Raw genomic sequence first — 17,853 nt, 5'->3', positions numbered from 1 at the left:
TGGCGGGTTCTGGTAGACAGGGAGGCCCTGGACCGTTTCTTGCCTCTGTGTGACTGTCCCTGGGCTGTCCTTTTCCTGCTCTGGGCCCATCTGTGAAATGATGTAGCCCACTTGGGACTGGAGGATGTGGACAGAGAAAGCCCAGGAGCCCCTCAGAGAGAGGTAACCTGACAGCCCTTCCTGTAGATTCTCAACCTGAAGCTGCGGGAGGCAGAGCAGCAGCGCCTGAAGCAGGTAGAGCAGGAGCGGCTCTGGAGGGAGGAAGGCCAGGGCCGCCTGCGGAGCCTCTACGCTCTGCAGGAGGAGCTGCTGCACCTCAGCCAGCAGCTGGACTCCGCCGACCGCCACAAAGACCTGCTGAAGGTCGACCTGTCGGCCTTCCGGAGCCGTGGCAACCAGCTATGCAGCCTCATCTCGGGCATCATTCGGGCGGCTTCAGAGGTGAGCGCTACAGGGAGCTCTGTGTTCTGTCTATTGTGGGGTCTGGTGGGGGGGTGTGCATGTGTTCCCCACCCCAAATGGGAGTCCTGTTGTTATAGAGTGTCTGATCTTAGGTTAAAAAAGTGTTTGTTTCCTTTGATTACAAAATACTTGAGTGTCTTCGGTAATATATATTGAATGCCTTGCTATACTTATGATAAAACTAAAAACATCAAAGAAATGTAGATTACTTTTTTCAGTTCACATTGTATTCTGAACATGAAATTACTAAGATATTTTGTTGTTTTAAAGGCCTGTTAAAAACTGCAAGTATTAGCCCTGGCCGTTTGGCTCAGCGGTAGAGCGTCAGCCTGGCGTGCAGGGGACCTGGGTTCGATTCCCGGCCAGGGCACATAGGAGAAGCGCCCATTTGCTTCTCCAACCCCCCCTCCTTCCTCTCTGTCTCTCTCTTCCCCTCCTGCAGCCAAGGCTCCATTGGAGCAAAGATGGCCCGGGCGCTGGGGATGGCTCCTTGGCCTCTGCCCCAGGCGCTAGAGTGGCTCTGGTCTTGGCAGAGCGACGCCCCGGAGGGGCAGAGCATCGCCCCCTAGTGGGCAGAGCGTAGCCCCTGGTGGGCGTGCCGGGTCGGGCGCATGCGGGAGTCTGTCTCCCTGTTTCCAGCTTCAGAAAAATACAAAAAAACAAAACAAAAAAAACCCCTGCAAGTATTGCCCTAACACATAGTAGGTATTCAATAAATATTGGATGAGCAGATGAAATTGGGTATTTCCATCAAATAACCATACCAGAATTTATTGAAACAAGCATGCCTATTGTTGAACATTTAAATTTCTGTATTTTCACTATTGTGGATTAACACTAGTGATATTTTATGTAATCTTATCTGTATTTCTAGTTATTCCTTGGAGGTATATTTCTATAAATAGACTTACTTGGTCCTAGAATTTTAAGGTTCTTGATGCACATCCAAAAATCGTGTGTTCTTGCCCTGCATTCATATTTCTCCTAGTTTGTGTTTAAAAATAACTTATATGAGTTCTAAATATAAAAACTTTTGAAGCATTTATATTTGAGGCAGAAGTTTATTTTTATAATTTCACTTTAATTCTTTTTTTTTTTTTTTTTACAGTGACAGAGAGTCAGAGAGAGGGATAGACAGGGACAGACAGACAGGAACAGAGAGATGAGAAACATCAATCATTAGTTTTTCATTGCGCATTGTAATACCTTAATTGTTCATTGATTGCCTTCTCATACGTGCCTTGACCACGGGCCTTCAGCAGACCCAGTAACCCCTTGCTCGAGCCAGTGACCTTGGGCTCAAGCTGGTGAGCTTTTTGCTCAAACCAGATGAGCCCACGCTCAAGCTGGCGACCTCGGGGTCTCAAACCTCGGTCTTCCGCATCCCAGTCCTACGCTCTATCCACTGCGCCACCGCCTGGTCAAGCTTGAATTCTCTTTATGTCTTTTTTTTACCTTTCTTTTTGTAAAATTTCAAACCTGCCTGACCTGTGGTGGCGCAGTGGATAAAGTGTTGACTTGGAACACTGAGGTCACCCGTTTATAACCCTGGGCTTGCCCGGTCAGGTACATTCAGGAAGTGGCTACTATGAGTTGAAGCTTCCCAATTCTCCTCCCTCTTCTTTCTCTCTTCTCCTTGCTCTAAAACTCAATAAATAAAATACAAAAAGTAAAGTAGCATTTCAAACCTATACGGAAGTAGGGAGAGCAGCATGGTGAACCCTTGTGCACCCTTTCCTCAGCATCAGGAAGGAGCATGTGCTGGTCTTGTTTCTTCTGTATCTCTACCAGCCCCTCCCCAGGTGGTTTTATAGTCAATCTCATACACTGGTCACGTGAAAATGCAGTGGTCCTATCTTTAAAACATAGAACTCCTCTATTAAGGTAACCCAAATACTAATATTACACTAAACAAAAAACAAAAACTATTATTTTGCCTGACCAGGCAGTGGTGCAGTGGATGGAGCGTTGGACTGGGATGCGGAGGACCCAGGTTCAAGACCCCGAGGTTGCCAGCTTGAGCGAGGGCTCATCTGGTTTGAGCAAAAAGCTCACCAGCTTGGACCCAAGGTTGCTGGCTCGAGCAAGGAGTTACTCGGTCTGCTGAAGGTCCCCGGTCAAGGCACATATGAGAAAGCAATCAATGAACAACTAAGGTGTTGCAACGAAAAACTGATGATTGATGCTTCTCATCTCTTTCTGTTCCTGTCTGTCCCTATCTATCCCTCTCTCTGACTCTCTCTCTGTCCCTGTAAAAAATTAAAAAAAAAAAAACTATTTTATTTAATATGATTAAGCATCTAGTCAGTGTTCAAATTTCTTCAGTTGTCACTGGATCGAAGCCCATGTAACTGGGTGTTGAATTGGTATTACCATTATGAGAACAAGAAAGCAGTAGGTGTCAGTGTGTTGCTGAATGGTGCACCATTAATGCAGCAGTTCCAAGTCTAGAACTGCATTGGCCTGGGTAAGATATGACTCAGCCCGGCAGGCTGCCTGGGACATAACCACGGAGCTCTGTCCCTGTTGCCCAACAGAATGGCTTTCCTACGGCTGAGGACCAGGCTGTGGCCGAGAGAGCGCTGCAGGAGATGCGGGACCTCTTTAGGAGCGCCAAGGCCTGTGAAGACAAGCGGAGGCAGGACGAAGGGGAGGCCCAGGTGAAGCGGCAGGAGTCCCAGACGCAGCAGGGGCCGGAGGTGCGAGAGGAGCCCCCCACCCCCAGCCTGGGCTCCGGAGGGGAGCAGAGCCAAGGTGAGGTTTTGGTGTTGGTTCAGTTCATGAACTTTTAAGTTTCAGAGTATGAAAAAGAGGAAGAATATGGGGGTTTTTTGGTTTTCTTTTGTTTTTTGGGCTTTTTTACAGGGACAGAGAGAGTCAGAGGGATAGACAGGGACAGACAGACAGGAACGGAGAGAGATGAGAAGCATCAGTCATCAGTTTTTTGTTGCGAGACCTTAGTTCTGTTCATTGATTGCTTTCTCATTTGTGCCTTGTCCGCGGGCCTTCAGCAGACCGTGTAACCCCTTGCTCGAGCCAGCAACCTTGGGTCCAAGCTGGTGAGCTTTTTGCTCAAACCAGATGAGCCCGCCCGCGCTCAAGCTGGCGACCTCGGGGTCTCGAACCTGGTTCCTCTGCATCCTAGTCCAATGCTCTATCTACTGCGCCACCGCCTGGTCAGGCTGGAATAATATGTTTTTTAATATTAAGGTGCAGGAGAATTTACCAGAACTTTTATATCATGTAAAATTCTATACTTTTACTGAATTATATTTACTTTCGGTAGATGTGGACTTTCTATGAGAACTTGAAATTCTGTAAAATTCCAGTAGGTGTATTATTCCAAGTACTGCTGTTACTGAGTATTCAATTTTATTTATTTATTTATTTGAGAGAGAGAGAGAGAGGGACAGGAAAGGAAAGAGATCAGAAGCATCAACTTGTAGTTGCATCACTTTAGTTGTTCATTGATTGCTTCTCATATGTGCCTTGACGGGCGGGGGGGGGGGGGCTTCAGCCGAGCCAGTGACCCCTTGGCTCAAGCCAGCCAGGGCTTCTACTTAGTATTTTAAATAAATATGTACAAAATACATGTTTGTTAAAACATAAGAGAACCTATATAGGCCTGACCTATGAAGGTACAGTGGATAAAGCATTGACCTGGAACGCTGAGGTCGCCAGTTCGAAACCCTGGGTTTGCCTGGTCAAGAAACATATGAGAGTTGATGCTTCCTGCTCTTCCCCCTTCTCACTCTATCTACTCTCTAAAATAAATAAAATCTTAAAAAAGAAAAAAAAAGAAAAGCAATATAGTGTAATGGTTGAGAATATTGGCTTTGGAGCCAGATGACTGGAAATCGAGTTTTTCTGCTTCCTACCACTTGGCAAACTAATTAACCGTTCCATATCTGTTTCTTTATAAAATGAAAATAATAATGCCTACTTCACGGGATTATTATGACAGTAAAAGCAGTTAATACATGCATAAAGTGAATAGAACAGGGCCTGGTTCATAGTCAGTGTTCAGTAGCTATTATGAGAGCCTCTCTCTCTTTCTTAGACCTCCCGATGAAGGCACAAGACAGTATAATGCAGTGGTACCAGCAGCTGCAAGAGGCCTCCAGTCAGTGTGTGCTGGCCTTTGAGGGACTGACCAACAGCAAAGACAGTCAGGTAGGAAGGGGTGGACGCCGGGGGAGTCTCCGGACCTCATAGCGCTCTGAACAGCCTCGTGTCCCAGAGGTATGCAGCTAGTGTGTCACACTCCCTAATTCAAATGGCACCTATTCAGCTCTTCAGAAAGCTGTCTACCTTCTCACTGTTCTTTCCTGGCAGGTCAGAAAGCTGAAGATGGACCTCCTGAAGGCTGCCTCCATCCCCGTGAACCAGATCTCTAGCGTCGCAGGTTGGTCAGGAGAGTGAAGAACATGGCCTTTCACTTTGTTTTATTATGTTTTTATGGCTCCAAGTATACTTCTGGGTGAGGTTCCTATAAACAGAGCACGTTGACCAGATGTGCTGACAATTGGACGGGGTGTATAAGTTACATGTGTCCCATTGTCCTCTCCTTTGTTTCCTCTTAGCACAGAGTGTAATCAGTATGTGTTTGTTGCCTCGTTTTTGGGGGTTTTTTTTGGTTTTTTTCAATTTTATTTTATTTTTTCAGAGACAGAGAGAGAATCAGAGAGAGGGATAGACAGACAGGAACAGAGAGATGAGAAGCATCAATCATTAGTATTTCCTTGCGACACCTTAATTGTTCATTGATTGCTTTCTCATATGTGCCTTTGACCGTGGGGCTACAGCACCAAGTAACCGCTTGCTTGAGCCAGCAACCTTGGGTCCAAGCTGGTGAGCTTTGCTCAAACCAGATGAGCCCACGCTCAAGCTGGCGACCTCAGGGTCTCGAACCTGGGTCCTCCACATCCCAGTCCGATGCTCTATCCACTGCACCACCGCCTGGTCAGGCTGTTGCCTCATTTTTAAAAATAAGCCGCATATTAATAGTAGATGATTTAGAATGGCTCTGACCTAAAATTGGAAGTTCCTGCAGAAAACATCACTACAGGAACCTAGGACATGACTTGTAGTCTTTGCTTTTGTCCCGCATGAGAGTTTGTACGCTCAGAGCTTGCCTTGATAACCCTTGAGAACTCCTTCCTTTTCCCCCCAGAGACAAGTTCAGAGAGGAGGAAACAGGTTCACTTTTTAGCGCTTTGGGTGTGGGAGCCTCCGCATCCCAGACTGGCTGCGAGTGGCTGGGGAGCACGGACAGCGGGGACCCTCAGTTCCCTGGCGAGCCGTTGCCTGACAAACCTGGGAACACTGCAGCTCCTGCCCTTGAGAGGCCCGTGTGACAACTTACATGTCGCTCTGCTGCCTGAAATTCTTTCTGGAACAGGGCAAGGTATAAATAACCACAGATCACTGTCTGGAATTTAAAGTGCCTTTTCCTTTGATAGCAACAGCAAGCGGGGAGAGGTGATGTGACCGCCACCCCACACCCTCCCACTCCCTCAAGCTTGTGCTCAGTCCATACCCCTAAGTTGACTGCAGATTGCCTCGCCTCCTCCATCAGAAAATCAAGACGCAGGTGTGAGCGCCTCCAATGGCTGCCCTCTCACCTGTACACAGCTGGATCTGCCTCGCAGTCTCCTGTTTCAGAGATGTCCTCCCAGCCCTGCTCACGCTCCTGCCTCCACCTTTATGCCCGTCCCCTCCCAGCTCCCTCAGGGCCTTTTCTTGGCACTTATGGCCTTCCCTCCTGTTTTCTGCCAAATTACTCCCTTTTACAGGCTCCTCTCCTTTTAAACATCCATGAGTCACTCACATCTCAAAATCCATTTCCTTTGATTCTACATCTTCTGAGGATTTTCTGGCCTTCCTCGTGTTTCCATTTGGCGCTGTTGATTTTCCCTTCTTTATGAAACTCAACTCCTTTGGCTTCCAGGGAACATTGGTTTCCAGGTGCTCCTACCTCGCCTCCTCCTTTCAGGGTTCCTTGGTCTCCTGCCCCCACCTCAGTTGTAGATGTTTCCTAGAGATCTGCTCTCACCTCAGAGCCCTCATTCTACATACCCCCGTGGCTTCAAACATGGCCTGTGTGCAGATGGCGTCCAAAGCTACTGATTCTTTCCGTTTCTCTGAGCTTCAGATTTGCTAGGACCAGTTACCCGAGGGACATCTTTGACTGGATGGCTCTCAGATGCCTCAGGTGTAATGTGTTCAGGGCTGAACTTGTCTTCCTTATGCCTCCTGCCTCCTCTTCCCCCTGTTGGCACTGAGTGAGCAGTAGCACTCTTACCTACTCAGTCACCTTCGCTGGAAGCCTGGGAGTCATCCCCTGACTGCCTCCTCGATTTCATTCTCCACATCTAATTAGGGTAACATTACTTAAAGTAATTAGGAACTTGGCAGGGTGTTTCTGAGCTAGAGGTGCTGTACTAATTTAAACTTTGATTGCAAGTCATGGAAACTAATTCAGATCTGCTTGGCCCCCCCTCCCCCAAAAAGGCATTGTTCCAAAGATAAAGAGGTATTTGACAGAACCTAATTGCAGGAAGGCAGCTAGGTCTCAGGAGCTGGAGACTTGAGGACCTTTTCTCTCTCACCTGTCTTTCCTCGGTATATCTGCGCTCTTACTTTATATACTGCTGTTCTTTGGTCTGTGTGGCAGGTACCAGGTTCTGCTGCCCATCAGTGTACATGTTGGCAGGGCCAGCCCCTCAAGGAACGGACGCTATCAGTTGGCTGATTGGTTCAGCCAGACCACTTTAACTGTAGCCAATGTGAGGCTGGGGTGCACAGGATCTTTCATACAAGTACAGCTACTAGGAACCCACCTCTGTGTCTCTGAGCATGGAGGAAGGCAGCTCTCAGAGAAGAGGGGAAAATTATTGTGAGCTGGGGAGAACTTCTAGAAGGGTTTTCCTCGAGGTGCAAATAACTCCTTTAGGCATGTCCACCACAGTCCATGGGATCTGTAACAAGTCAACACTAATTACCGTGCTGTTTATTGCTGTTTGTTGTGTCACTTTCAAAATTAATTCATTTCTGCCTGGCCGGTGGTGGCGCAGTGCATACAGTGTCAACTTGGGACACTGAGGTCCCAGGTTCAAAACCCCGAGGTCGCTAGCTTATGTGTGGGCTTGCCAGCTTGAGTGTGGGATCATCGATGTGATCCCAAGGTTGCTGGTTTGAACAAGGGGTCACTGGCTCAAGGCATGAACCCTTGGTCAAGGCATGTATGAGAAGCAATCAATGAACAAGTAAAATGAAGCAACTGCAGGTTGATGCTTCTCTCAAACCCCCTCCCCATTGGTAAAAATAAATAAATAAATAGTTCATTCCCAAATAGGGAATTCTTTTGAAATATGTTTTATGTACTTTTTCCATTGACCACAATGTGTTTGTTGTCATATGTTTTTCTGCATCAGTATCTTTTTTTTTTTTAAAGATTTTATTTACTGCCTGACCAGGCGGTGATGCAGTGGATAGAGCATCAGACAGGGACACAGAGGACCGAGGTTTGAAACTCCAAGGTCGCTAGCTTGAGCAAGGGATCACTCGCTGTGCTGTTGTTCCCTGGTCAAGGCACATATGAGAAAGCAATCAATGAACATCTAAGGGGCCACAATGAAGAATTGATGCTCTCATCTCTCTTCCTGTCTGTCCCTATCTGTCCCTCTCTCTTTCTATATCACACACACACAAAAAAGATTTTACTTACTGATTTTTAGAGGGCAGAGAGGGGGGAGGAGGAGTGGGAAAAGCATCATCTCATAGCATTTGCTTCTCGTATGTGCCTTGACCGGGCAAGCCTGGGGTTTTGAACTGGCGACTCAGCATTCCAGTGCAACACTCTATCCACTGTACCACCAGGCCAGCCTGCAGCTATATCCTTGAACTAACTTCCTCTCTGTCACACCTAGGCTCAAAGCTGAAGGAGATCTTTGACAAGATCCACAGCCTGCTCTCGGGAAAGCTTGTGCATTCTGGTGGGCGCTCTGTGTGCGTCACAATGAACCCACAGGGACTGGATTTTGTCCAGTACAGATTGGCAGAGAAATTTGTGGTGAGAAACCGTGTTGCCAGAGGTACGGGAAGAAGAGGCTGGCACAACACTTTAGCCCTTCTCAAGTGCTAACCGTGTCCCCATCTCTGTGCCCCAGGAAAAAGCAGAGGACGAAGTGGCCTCTCATCACGGAGCTGCGTTCCCCGTCGCAGTTGTGGCGTCTGGGATCTGGGAGCTGCACCCCAGAGTGGGGGACCTCATTCTCGCTCATCTGCACAAGAATTGTCCATACTCGGTTCCCTTCTACCCAGCTTTCAAAAAGGGAATGGCTTTGGAAGACTATCAGAAGTGAGATGGTTGTTCTCCTTACTGGCCCTAGGCTGAGTCATGACATAGAGAATTTATATTCCTCCTTCTCACAGCTTTTCTGTATTTTGAGTGTCCTGTCAGAAAATACAGTGTGTTTTCATGCAAATGGACATCTTTTGGAATTTGTAGATTCAGGTGCCAATATTAAATATGGTTCAGTGGAAAGAATAATGGATTTACTAATAGAATTCAGGAGTCTTGGGGTTTTATCCCTGCTTTGTCATTTACTAGCTTGACAAAATGGGTAAGTCATTTTACTTCTGTGAGCATCATTTCCCTTATTGGTAAATGGTATGTATGACCTGTGAGTTTACCTCACAGAGCTTATGTGATGCACAGATTTAATAATGGATCTGAGTGCTTTGTAAACAAAGTATTCTACAAGTGCAAGACTGGGTAACAATGTGTTAATAGTAACACTGTCGCTTTTTTTTTTTTTTTGGTATTTTTTCTGAAGTTAGAAGTGGGGAGGCAGACAGACAGACTCCCGCATGTTCCCGACCGGGATCCACCCAGCATGCCCACCAGGGGGCGATGCTCTGCCCATCTGGGGTGTTGCTCCGTTGCAACTGGAGTCATTGTAGTGCCTGAGGAGGAAGCCATGGAGCCATCCTCAGCACCCAGGCCAACTTTGCTCCAATGGAGCCTTGGCTTCAGGAGGGGAAGAGAGAGATAGAGAGAAAGGAGAGGGAGAAAGGGAGAGAAGCAGATGGATGCTTTTCCTGTGTGCCTTGGCTGGGAATTGAACCTGGGACTTCCTTCCACACACCAGGCCGACGCTCTACTGCTGAGTCAACTGGCCAGGGCCTATTGTCACTTTTAAGAATAAAAAGTAGTCTCTGATTTGTCACCCTCATTTCCGCCCTGCATTGTTTCATCCCACATAGGATGCTTGGCTACCAAGTGGTGGGCTCTAAAGTGGAGGGTCAGGAGACCTTCCTGAAGCGCATGTCTGGGATGATCTGTTTCTATGCCGCCATCATCCAGCTCCGCTGGCCGTATGGGACCCGACAGGAGGTACTAGAAGGGGCTTACGGACAGTAACCAGAGGTTGACCCTTGACTGGTACTCTGTTTGCAGGAAATACAGACCTTTCCGAGAGAGGACTCTGGTTACATGCTGAGTTAAAGTATACTGCTGCTTCATGGGTGTTCTTTTTTTTTTTCTTTTTGAGAGAGAGAGAAACATCAACCTACTGTTCCACCTAGTTGCTCCATTTCTTTGTGCACCCATTCATTGCTTCTCATACGAGCCCTGACAGGATCAAACCCATGACCTTGTACACGAGGATGACACTCTATCCACTGAGCTACAGGCCAGGGCTTCACGGATATGCTTTTAGAGACATTGATGTCGATTATTAGGGAACTTTGGATCATCAGAACCATTTGTTCAATGACTGACTCAGCTGAGGTGTTAAAGATCTGAGTTTATAGTCTTATCAGATTGGGAGTCTCATATCAATCATTAATGTCAGAAGATTTTTTTTTTTTTTACAGAGAGAGAGAGAGAGAGGGATAGACAGGGACAGAGAGACAGGAACGGAGACAGATGAGAAGCATCAATCATTAGTTTTTCGTTGCATGTTGCGACTTCTTAGTTGTTCATTGATTGTTTTCTCATATGTGTCTTGACCAGCAGACTGAGTAACCCCTTGCTGGAGCCAGCGACCCTGGGTCCAAGCTGGTGAGCTTTTGCTCAAGCCAGATGAGCCCACGCTCAAGCTGGCAACCTCAGGGTCTCGAACCTGGGTCCTTCCACATCCCAGTCCAATGCTCTATCCACTGCGCCACTGCCTGGTCAGGCTGTTAGAAGATTTTATTAGCAGAGGAGTGAGTAAGAAATTGTCATACTAGCTCTATAGTGCCTTAGGGGACACTAAGGTCACACCCTACTCACAAGTGGACAGAGCTATAGCTGGGGTCCAGGGTTTGACCTTCCAACCTGGTTCTTTTCTCAAGAGATACAGATTAGCGAAATGGAGAAGTTAATGGACTTGAAGATCTAAAGAGAAAAGAATCTAAGTTGATTGAATCCAAGAAGTTTTTATTGTGCAACTATGTCCCAGGTTCTGTGCTAAGGTGCCAAGATAATAAATGTCCACCAGGGTAACTGGTGGCCTGTGGAGTTCCTGCAGCTGAAGCTGAAGCTGTGTATTAAAGGGGTCTTATAGCCTGACCCGGCAGTGGCACAGTGGATAGAGCGTCGGACTGGGATGTGGAGGACCCAGGTTCAAGACCCCAATGTCACCAGCTTGAGCGCGGGCTCATCTGGCTTGAGCAAAACAAAAAAAAAGCTCACCAGCTTGGACCCAAGGTCGCTGGCTCAAGCAAGGGATTATTTGGTTTGCTGAAGGCCCACAGTCAAGGCACATATGAGAAAGCAATCAATGAACAACTAAGGTGTCGCAACAAATGATTGATGCTTCTTATCTCTCTCTGTTCCTGTCTGTCTCCGTATCTATCCCTCTCTCTGACTCTCTCTATCCCTGTAAAAAAAAAATAAATTAAGCCTGACCAGGTGGTGGCGCAGTGGATAGAGCATCAGACTGGGATATAGAGGACCCAGGTTCGAGACCCTGAGGTCGCCAGCTTGAGCGAGGGCTCATCTGGTTCGAGCAAAAAGCTCACCAGCTTCAACTCAAGGTCGCTGGCTCGAGCAAGGCGTTACTCAGTCTGCTGAAGACCCGCGGTCAAGGCACATATGAGAAAGCAATCAATGAACAACTAAGGTGTTGCAACGCGCAACGAAAAACTAATGATTGATGCTTCTCATCTCTCCGTTCCTATCTGTCTGTCTCTGTCTATCCCTCTCTCTGATTCTCTCTGTCTCTATAAATAAATAAATAAAAACATTAAACAAAATAAATTTAAAAAGGGGTCCTATAAAGAATGTGTGGATTCCTGCTTGACCAGGCGCAGTGGACAGAGTGTTGACTTAGCATGTTGAGGTCCCAGGTTTGAAACCCTGAGATCACCAGATTGAGCACAGGATCATCTAACTTGAGCGCAGGGTCTCCAAGCATGGGATTATCGACAGGATCCCATGGTTGCTGGCTTGAGCCCAAAGATCCTGGTTTGAAGCCCAAGGTCATTGGCTTGAGCATGGGGTCACTGGCTTGGTTTGAGCCCCCTGGTCAAGGCACATATGAGAAAGCAATCAATGAACAACTAAAGTGACACAGCTATGAGCTGATGCTTCTCATTTTTCTCCCTTCCTGTGTCTGTGTCTCTCTCTCTCAAAAAACAACAATGTGTGGGTTCTGGTGTGTTGGGACATTTGCCTTATGTTGTTTCTGCTCTGTGGCTTGTGCTTGGGTTAGAGGATCTGGGGGGTTATGTCTACTTGGTAATGGCTGGATGACAACATTGGGAATTTGGCTTTCTGAATAAAACGAGATCAACTCATAACCAGGCTTCTCTTCTAGGTTCACCCTCATGGCTTAAACCATGGCTGGCGCTGGTTGGCACAGATATTAAACATGGAGCCCCTGTCAGATGTGACAGCCACCCTCCTCCTTGACTTCCTGGAGGTACATAATGCAGTTATCACACAAGAGAGGGCCTTGTTGAAACAGCTTGGGCTCCTGTGTGACACAGTGGGGAAGCAGTGCAGCAGCAGAGGGTGGCGATGAACAGCCGGTGTCCGATTTTGTATTGTGCCCTCAGACAAATCTAGGTTTTTGTGCCCATTGAACTTTCCTTCTCTGTGGAGATGCCTTCTCATTTTAAAGAACCAAAAGCCGTGCGTCCTAGCACAAGGGAAAGGGGAATTGGTCTTAAGGATAGAAGAATGACCCGCAGGACCCAGGGTGGGACGGACAGTTGAACCTCATGAAGGCCTAGAACCAGGAACTGGGATGTCACTGCAGACCATGGGTCTCTCTGGGGCCACGTAGTCTTTTGTATATGCTCTTCCTACAAGTTGCTTCCTTCTTGCTCTAAAGGCCAACTCTCTAGTTCTCTGTGGGATATATCCCTCAGTCTTGGTGTGGTCACCTAGTCTGGTGGGACTGGTGCCCACCATTTTAAGTCCTAATTCTCAGAACAGAAAATATGATTAACCAGCTTGGGTCAGGTGTCTTTCTCACCCACAGGCTTCTGCTTATAAGGGGCCACCACTGCAGTGTTATAGTAAGGGTGAGGGTTTCTGTAGGAAGGAGACACTTTAAAAATTTTTTAAATTGATTTTAGAGACAGAGAAAAGGAGAGAGAGAGAAAAACAAACAAACCAGAGCCTCGCCTGTGGTGGCACAGTGGATAAAGTGTCAATCTGGAAACGCTGAGGTTGCCGGTTCAAAACCCTGGGCTTGCCTGGTCAAGGCACATATGGGAGTTGATGCTTTCTGCTCCTCCCCCCTTCTCTCTCTCTCTCTCTCTCCCCTCTCTATAATGAATAAATAAAATCTTTAAAAAAAAAACAAAAAACCAGAAATATTAATCTGTTTATTTATGTGCCCTGACCGGGTATTGAACCGACAACCTTTGTGTATCAGGATGATGCTCTAACCAAACGTGCCATCCGGCCAGAGCAAGTTGACACTTCTTTTTTATTTGTGTTTATTTTTAAGTGAGAGAGAAAGAGACAGAGACAGAGAAAGTGACCAGACAGGGAGGGAGAGAGGTTGAGAAGCATTAAACCGTAATTGTGGCACTTTAGTTGTTCATTGATCGCTTTTCATATGTGCCTTGACTGGCAGGCTCCAGCTGAGCCAGTGATCCCTTGCTCAAGCCACCGACCTTGGGGCTCAAGCCAGTGACCTCGGGGTTTTGAACCTGGGACCTCAGTGTCCCAGGTTGATGCTCTGTCCACTGTGCCAGGCATACTTCTTAAAGAAAGAAGGCACAGGCCATAAATCTGGGATTACTTGTCCTGTAATGTCAATAGTTTCTAGTTACCTTAAAGTTCTTGAAGTCACAGTACATGAACAATGATCCTGAGTCATTGAGAACACATGTGGGATTCTGTATATTCTGCTTAGTGGGATTGGGGTACACCAGACCTTTGGAAAGGCTTACTTTCAGTAAAATTAAAGAAGAATAGCTAATTAAGTTTGGTCATGTTTTCTGAATTACCTGGCAGGCTGGTTAAATAGAAGTATGCCATATACAGAGAAATGCTTCAAAAAAAGTTGGATTTTTTCATTTATTCCCTTGGTTGCTAGCTATGTGGCATTCTGTGGCTGAAATTCTTAATAGGAGGGAAAGGCCATTTGTGGTTTCTGGATCTCTTGTATGAGTGAAGTTCCATTGTCCGCTCTGACAGGACCTGTCTTTCTCTCCAGGTGTGTGGGAATGCCCTCATGAAGCAGTATCAGGCGCAGTTCTGGAAGATGATGCTTCTTATCAAGGAGGACTACTGTCCCAGGTATTAGACTTGTTGAGCAGACACCAGGGATTCAGTAGGTAGAACTCATGACATCAGATACCCATGGGTGCTGTTACATGCTGTTTTTGACTCAATTAAAAACACCTGCATTGCCTGACCTGTGGTGGCGCAGTGGATAAAGTGTCAACCTGGAAACGCTGAGGTTGCCGGTTCAAAACCCTGGGCTTGCCTGGTCAAGGCACATATGGGAGTTGATGCTTTCTGCTCCTCCCCCCTTCTCTCTCTCTCTCTCTCTCTCCCCCCCCTCTCTATAATGAATAAATAAAATCTTTAAAAAAAATAAATAAATAAAAAAACAAAAAAACCCACCTGCATTAATGCCCTGGCTGGTAAGTCAGTTGGTAAGTGTCATCCCCATATGCCAAGGTTGTGGGTTCGATCCCCTGTCAGTGCATATACAAGAATCAACCAATGAATGCATAGATAAGTGGAATAATTCAGTGTTTTTCTTTCTCTAAAATCAATAAGTAAATATTAAAAAAACAAAAATAATAAAAACCACCTGCATGGGAGTGTGACGTCTACTCCCATCTTTCTCCTCTTTGATATCGGAATAAACATTTTGAAGAGTCTCTCTTAAATATTGTTGGTTCAATGAAAAAATGAATAGGAAGAACTTGGATTCAGAGAGCTGAATTCATTTTTTTTAGGACTTTATTTATTCATTAGAGAGGAGAGAGAGAAGGGAGGAGGAGCAGGAAGCATCAACTCCCATATGTGCCTTGACCAGGTAAGCCCGGGGTTTCGAACTGGCAACCTCAGCTTTCCAGTTTAACGCTTTATCCACTGCACCACTGAAGGTCAGGCCCTGAATCCATTTCTTTGAATTAATTCTTTTCCAAATGCCCCGATATAATCTGGGATGGTGACTAAATTTTTAATGTTTATTTTATTGATTTTAGAGAGAGAAAGAGAGAGACAGGCAAGAACTTCAGCCTGTTTTTATATATGCCCTGACTGGGGATTGAACCTCTGCACTTTGGGACGATACTCTAACCAGCCAAGCTATCCAGCCAGGTCTACATGCAGTTTTGATTTAAACCAAGGAGTCATACTTCCTCAATCAGTTGAAGAAACTAACTCTTCAACCATGTTGCTTGACTCTAGTGTGGCATTCACTTTTAAGTACCCTTCACTCCTCCCTACTTGTTGGCATTTCAGGTGGGGGAAAGGCTTTGCCAGCCCTTATCCCACCTGATCACAAAGACCTCAGAGAGGAAGAGTGTTCTCTTTCCTTAACCCTCTTATTTGAAAAGAAAGTTGAGACCATTTGGAAGAGCAATTGTATTCTTAGTCTGGAAGACATCTCTGTGAGTCATCTATCTCCTCTTTCCCCTAACTCCTCTCCAAGATAGGTGTCACTCACCACATGTCTTCTTTCTGTCCCTGCAGGATCGAAGCCATCACAAACCCGGGAGAGATGGGTTCTGTCAGCCGCCTGCAGCATTTCTTGGAGGTAAGGTGCCCTCCGGCCGCTGCGTCCCGAGCTGCCCTCGGTCTCCGTGTGCCTGTGCCTGACACGTCTTGGACCTCCAGGCGCTCTCTTTGCAGTCTCTTCCTCTTGATTTTTCCAAACCCTGCTTGTTTATATATAATTTGTCCTGAACCTTAAGGGCTGCCATTGCTCCTTCCTCCATGTCCATGCTGCCCGGGGCGAAGCTACCCTAAGAGATGAACAGAACCTGTTTAATGAGTCCTGTCTCGGCCATACAGTTTTGGCATTTTGGCCAAGGTTCTTTTCTTAGTCTTTGGCCTGGGGAGCTGATGAGTGTCCTGCTCACTTTTCTCCATGAGCACAGACTGCACTTTCAGCCAGACTCCTCATATTTCCAAGTGCCAGCATTTTTAAGCAGTTTATTTTGACTAATAACTTAGATCTCTGTGGTAGATCTGCCAACACACCCCACTGACTTCCTGTTTCCAGGAGCCCAGTTGGGAAACCAGCAGTATTGAAAGATGAGGCCGGGCTATGGGAGATGAGAGAGGACGGACAAGATAGTAGCCTAGCATTCGTCCTCAGCAGAAGCCGAAGTCTTACCCACTGCCGTCAGTCCTGCTGACTTTGGCCTGTTTTGAGCCCTGTTCCATTGGACTTCAGTTTGCTGTCCCTCCAAGTTTCTTCCCATTGTTAAGTATAGGAAGCAGTGTTATCGGAAACTCATTCTGTTTTCTTCTTCTTTCCCTGATCAGAAATGTTTGCAGCGCAAGGAGATTCCTGTTCCCAAGGGCTTACTGACTTCCTCCTTCTGGCGTTCCTGATGTCACTTCGTCACCCACTGTCACTGCTTTGTTTTGGAAGGGCAGTAATAAAGCAACTGAACATAGCCGTGTTTGGGAGAGTTGTGTGAGATTTAGAAACCTACCAGTATGTATTTTTGTATATTTATATCCTGTGACTGGGAAAGGAGGTTTTTTGGGGTTTTTTTGTTTTTGTTTTTTTACAGGGACAGAGAGAGAGTCAGAGAGAGGGATAGACAGGAACAGACAGACAGGAAGGGAGAGAGATGAGAAGCATCAGTCATCAGTTTTTCGCTGTAGCACTTTAGTTGTTCATTGATTGCTTTCTCATATGTGCCTTGACTGCGGGCCTTCAGTAGACCGAGTAACCCCCTGCTGGAGCCAGGGGCCTTGGGTCCAAGCTGGTGAGCTTTTTGCTCAAACCAGATGAGCCCGTGCTCAAGCTGGCAACCTCGGGGTCTCAAACCTGGGTCCTCCGCATCCCAGTCCAACGCTCCATCCACTGCAACACTGCCTGCTCAGGCGGAAAGGAGGTTTTGATGGGTCACAAAACCTAGGCAGTCTGACACCCCGTACGGGATCCACAGGAGAGAATAGATGGATTTGGCCTTTTTCTCTTTGGCAAAAACTAGGAGGAGGTGTTTAGCACATGATTCCCATGTTTTCTTTCCTTTGTCTCCAGTATCTTTCAGAAAGTAGGTAATACCTTAGGCGTTTCACTCAGAGCTTAAGTGAGCCCACCACTTTAAAGTGTCACACAGGGCCTGACCTGTGGTGGCGCAGTGGATAAAGCATCGACCTGGAATGCTGAGGTCGCCGGTTTGAAACCCTGGGCTTGCCTGGTCAAGGCACATATGGGAGTTGATGCTTCCTGCTCCTCCTCTCTTTCTTTCTCTCTCTCTCTCTCTCTCTCTCTCTCTCTCTCTCTCTCTCTCTCCTCTCTAAAATGAATTAATAAAAATAAAGAATTGAACAATTTTTTTTTATTCATTTTAGAGAGGAGAGGGAGAAAGAGAGAGAGAGGAGAGACAGAGAGGGAGAAGGGGGGAGGAGCTGGAAGCATCAACTCCCATATGTGCCTTGACCAGGCAAGCCCAGGGTTTCGAACCGGCAACCTCAGCATTTCCAGGTCGACGCTTTATCCACTGCGCCACCACAGGTCAGGCTGAACAATATTTTTTAAAATTTGGAAAAAAAAAATTTAATAAAGTGTCACGCAGTAGTCGAGGCCCGAACCCTTACATGCAGGCTGGGTCACGGTTGCTCTGCCTTCCTCAGCGTGTGCAGCGATTAGAAATCCGAAGGGAATGCCTGCGGCAGACACGGACTCCGTCCTGAATGGCGTCAGGCACAGCTTAGTGTCTGGGATTGGGACTTACCCG

At 46.8% G+C, this 17,853-nt stretch overlaps 1 protein-coding gene across 1 annotated transcript in view; it reads left to right on the top strand.

Annotated features, from left to right (window-relative positions):
- Positions 1 to 17,084, top strand: part of GLE1 (GLE1 RNA export mediator) — a 32,456-nt gene extending 15,372 nt beyond the window's left edge. Inside the window, exons 6-16 of the mRNA XM_066366987.1 lie at positions 187 to 441; positions 3,000 to 3,216; positions 4,523 to 4,635; positions 4,798 to 4,867; positions 8,394 to 8,536; positions 8,634 to 8,824; positions 9,733 to 9,862; positions 12,273 to 12,377; positions 14,130 to 14,212; positions 15,626 to 15,689; positions 16,424 to 17,084. Of these exons, the coding sequence (XP_066223084.1) occupies positions 187 to 441; positions 3,000 to 3,216; positions 4,523 to 4,635; positions 4,798 to 4,867; positions 8,394 to 8,536; positions 8,634 to 8,824; positions 9,733 to 9,862; positions 12,273 to 12,377; positions 14,130 to 14,212; positions 15,626 to 15,689; positions 16,424 to 16,492 (1,440 nt within the window). The 3' untranslated portion in view covers positions 16,493 to 17,084. The remainder of the gene's footprint in view (positions 1 to 186; positions 442 to 2,999; positions 3,217 to 4,522; positions 4,636 to 4,797; positions 4,868 to 8,393; positions 8,537 to 8,633; positions 8,825 to 9,732; positions 9,863 to 12,272; positions 12,378 to 14,129; positions 14,213 to 15,625; positions 15,690 to 16,423) is intronic.
- Positions 17,085 to 17,853: the final 769 nt, after the last annotated feature.

Source organism: Saccopteryx leptura, chromosome 2 (genome assembly GCF_036850995.1).
Source record: "Saccopteryx leptura isolate mSacLep1 chromosome 2, mSacLep1_pri_phased_curated, whole genome shotgun sequence".
Classification (NCBI taxonomy): Eukaryota; Metazoa; Chordata; class Mammalia; order Chiroptera; family Emballonuridae; genus Saccopteryx; species Saccopteryx leptura.
This window is presented reverse-complemented; position numbering and strand designations above follow the sequence as displayed.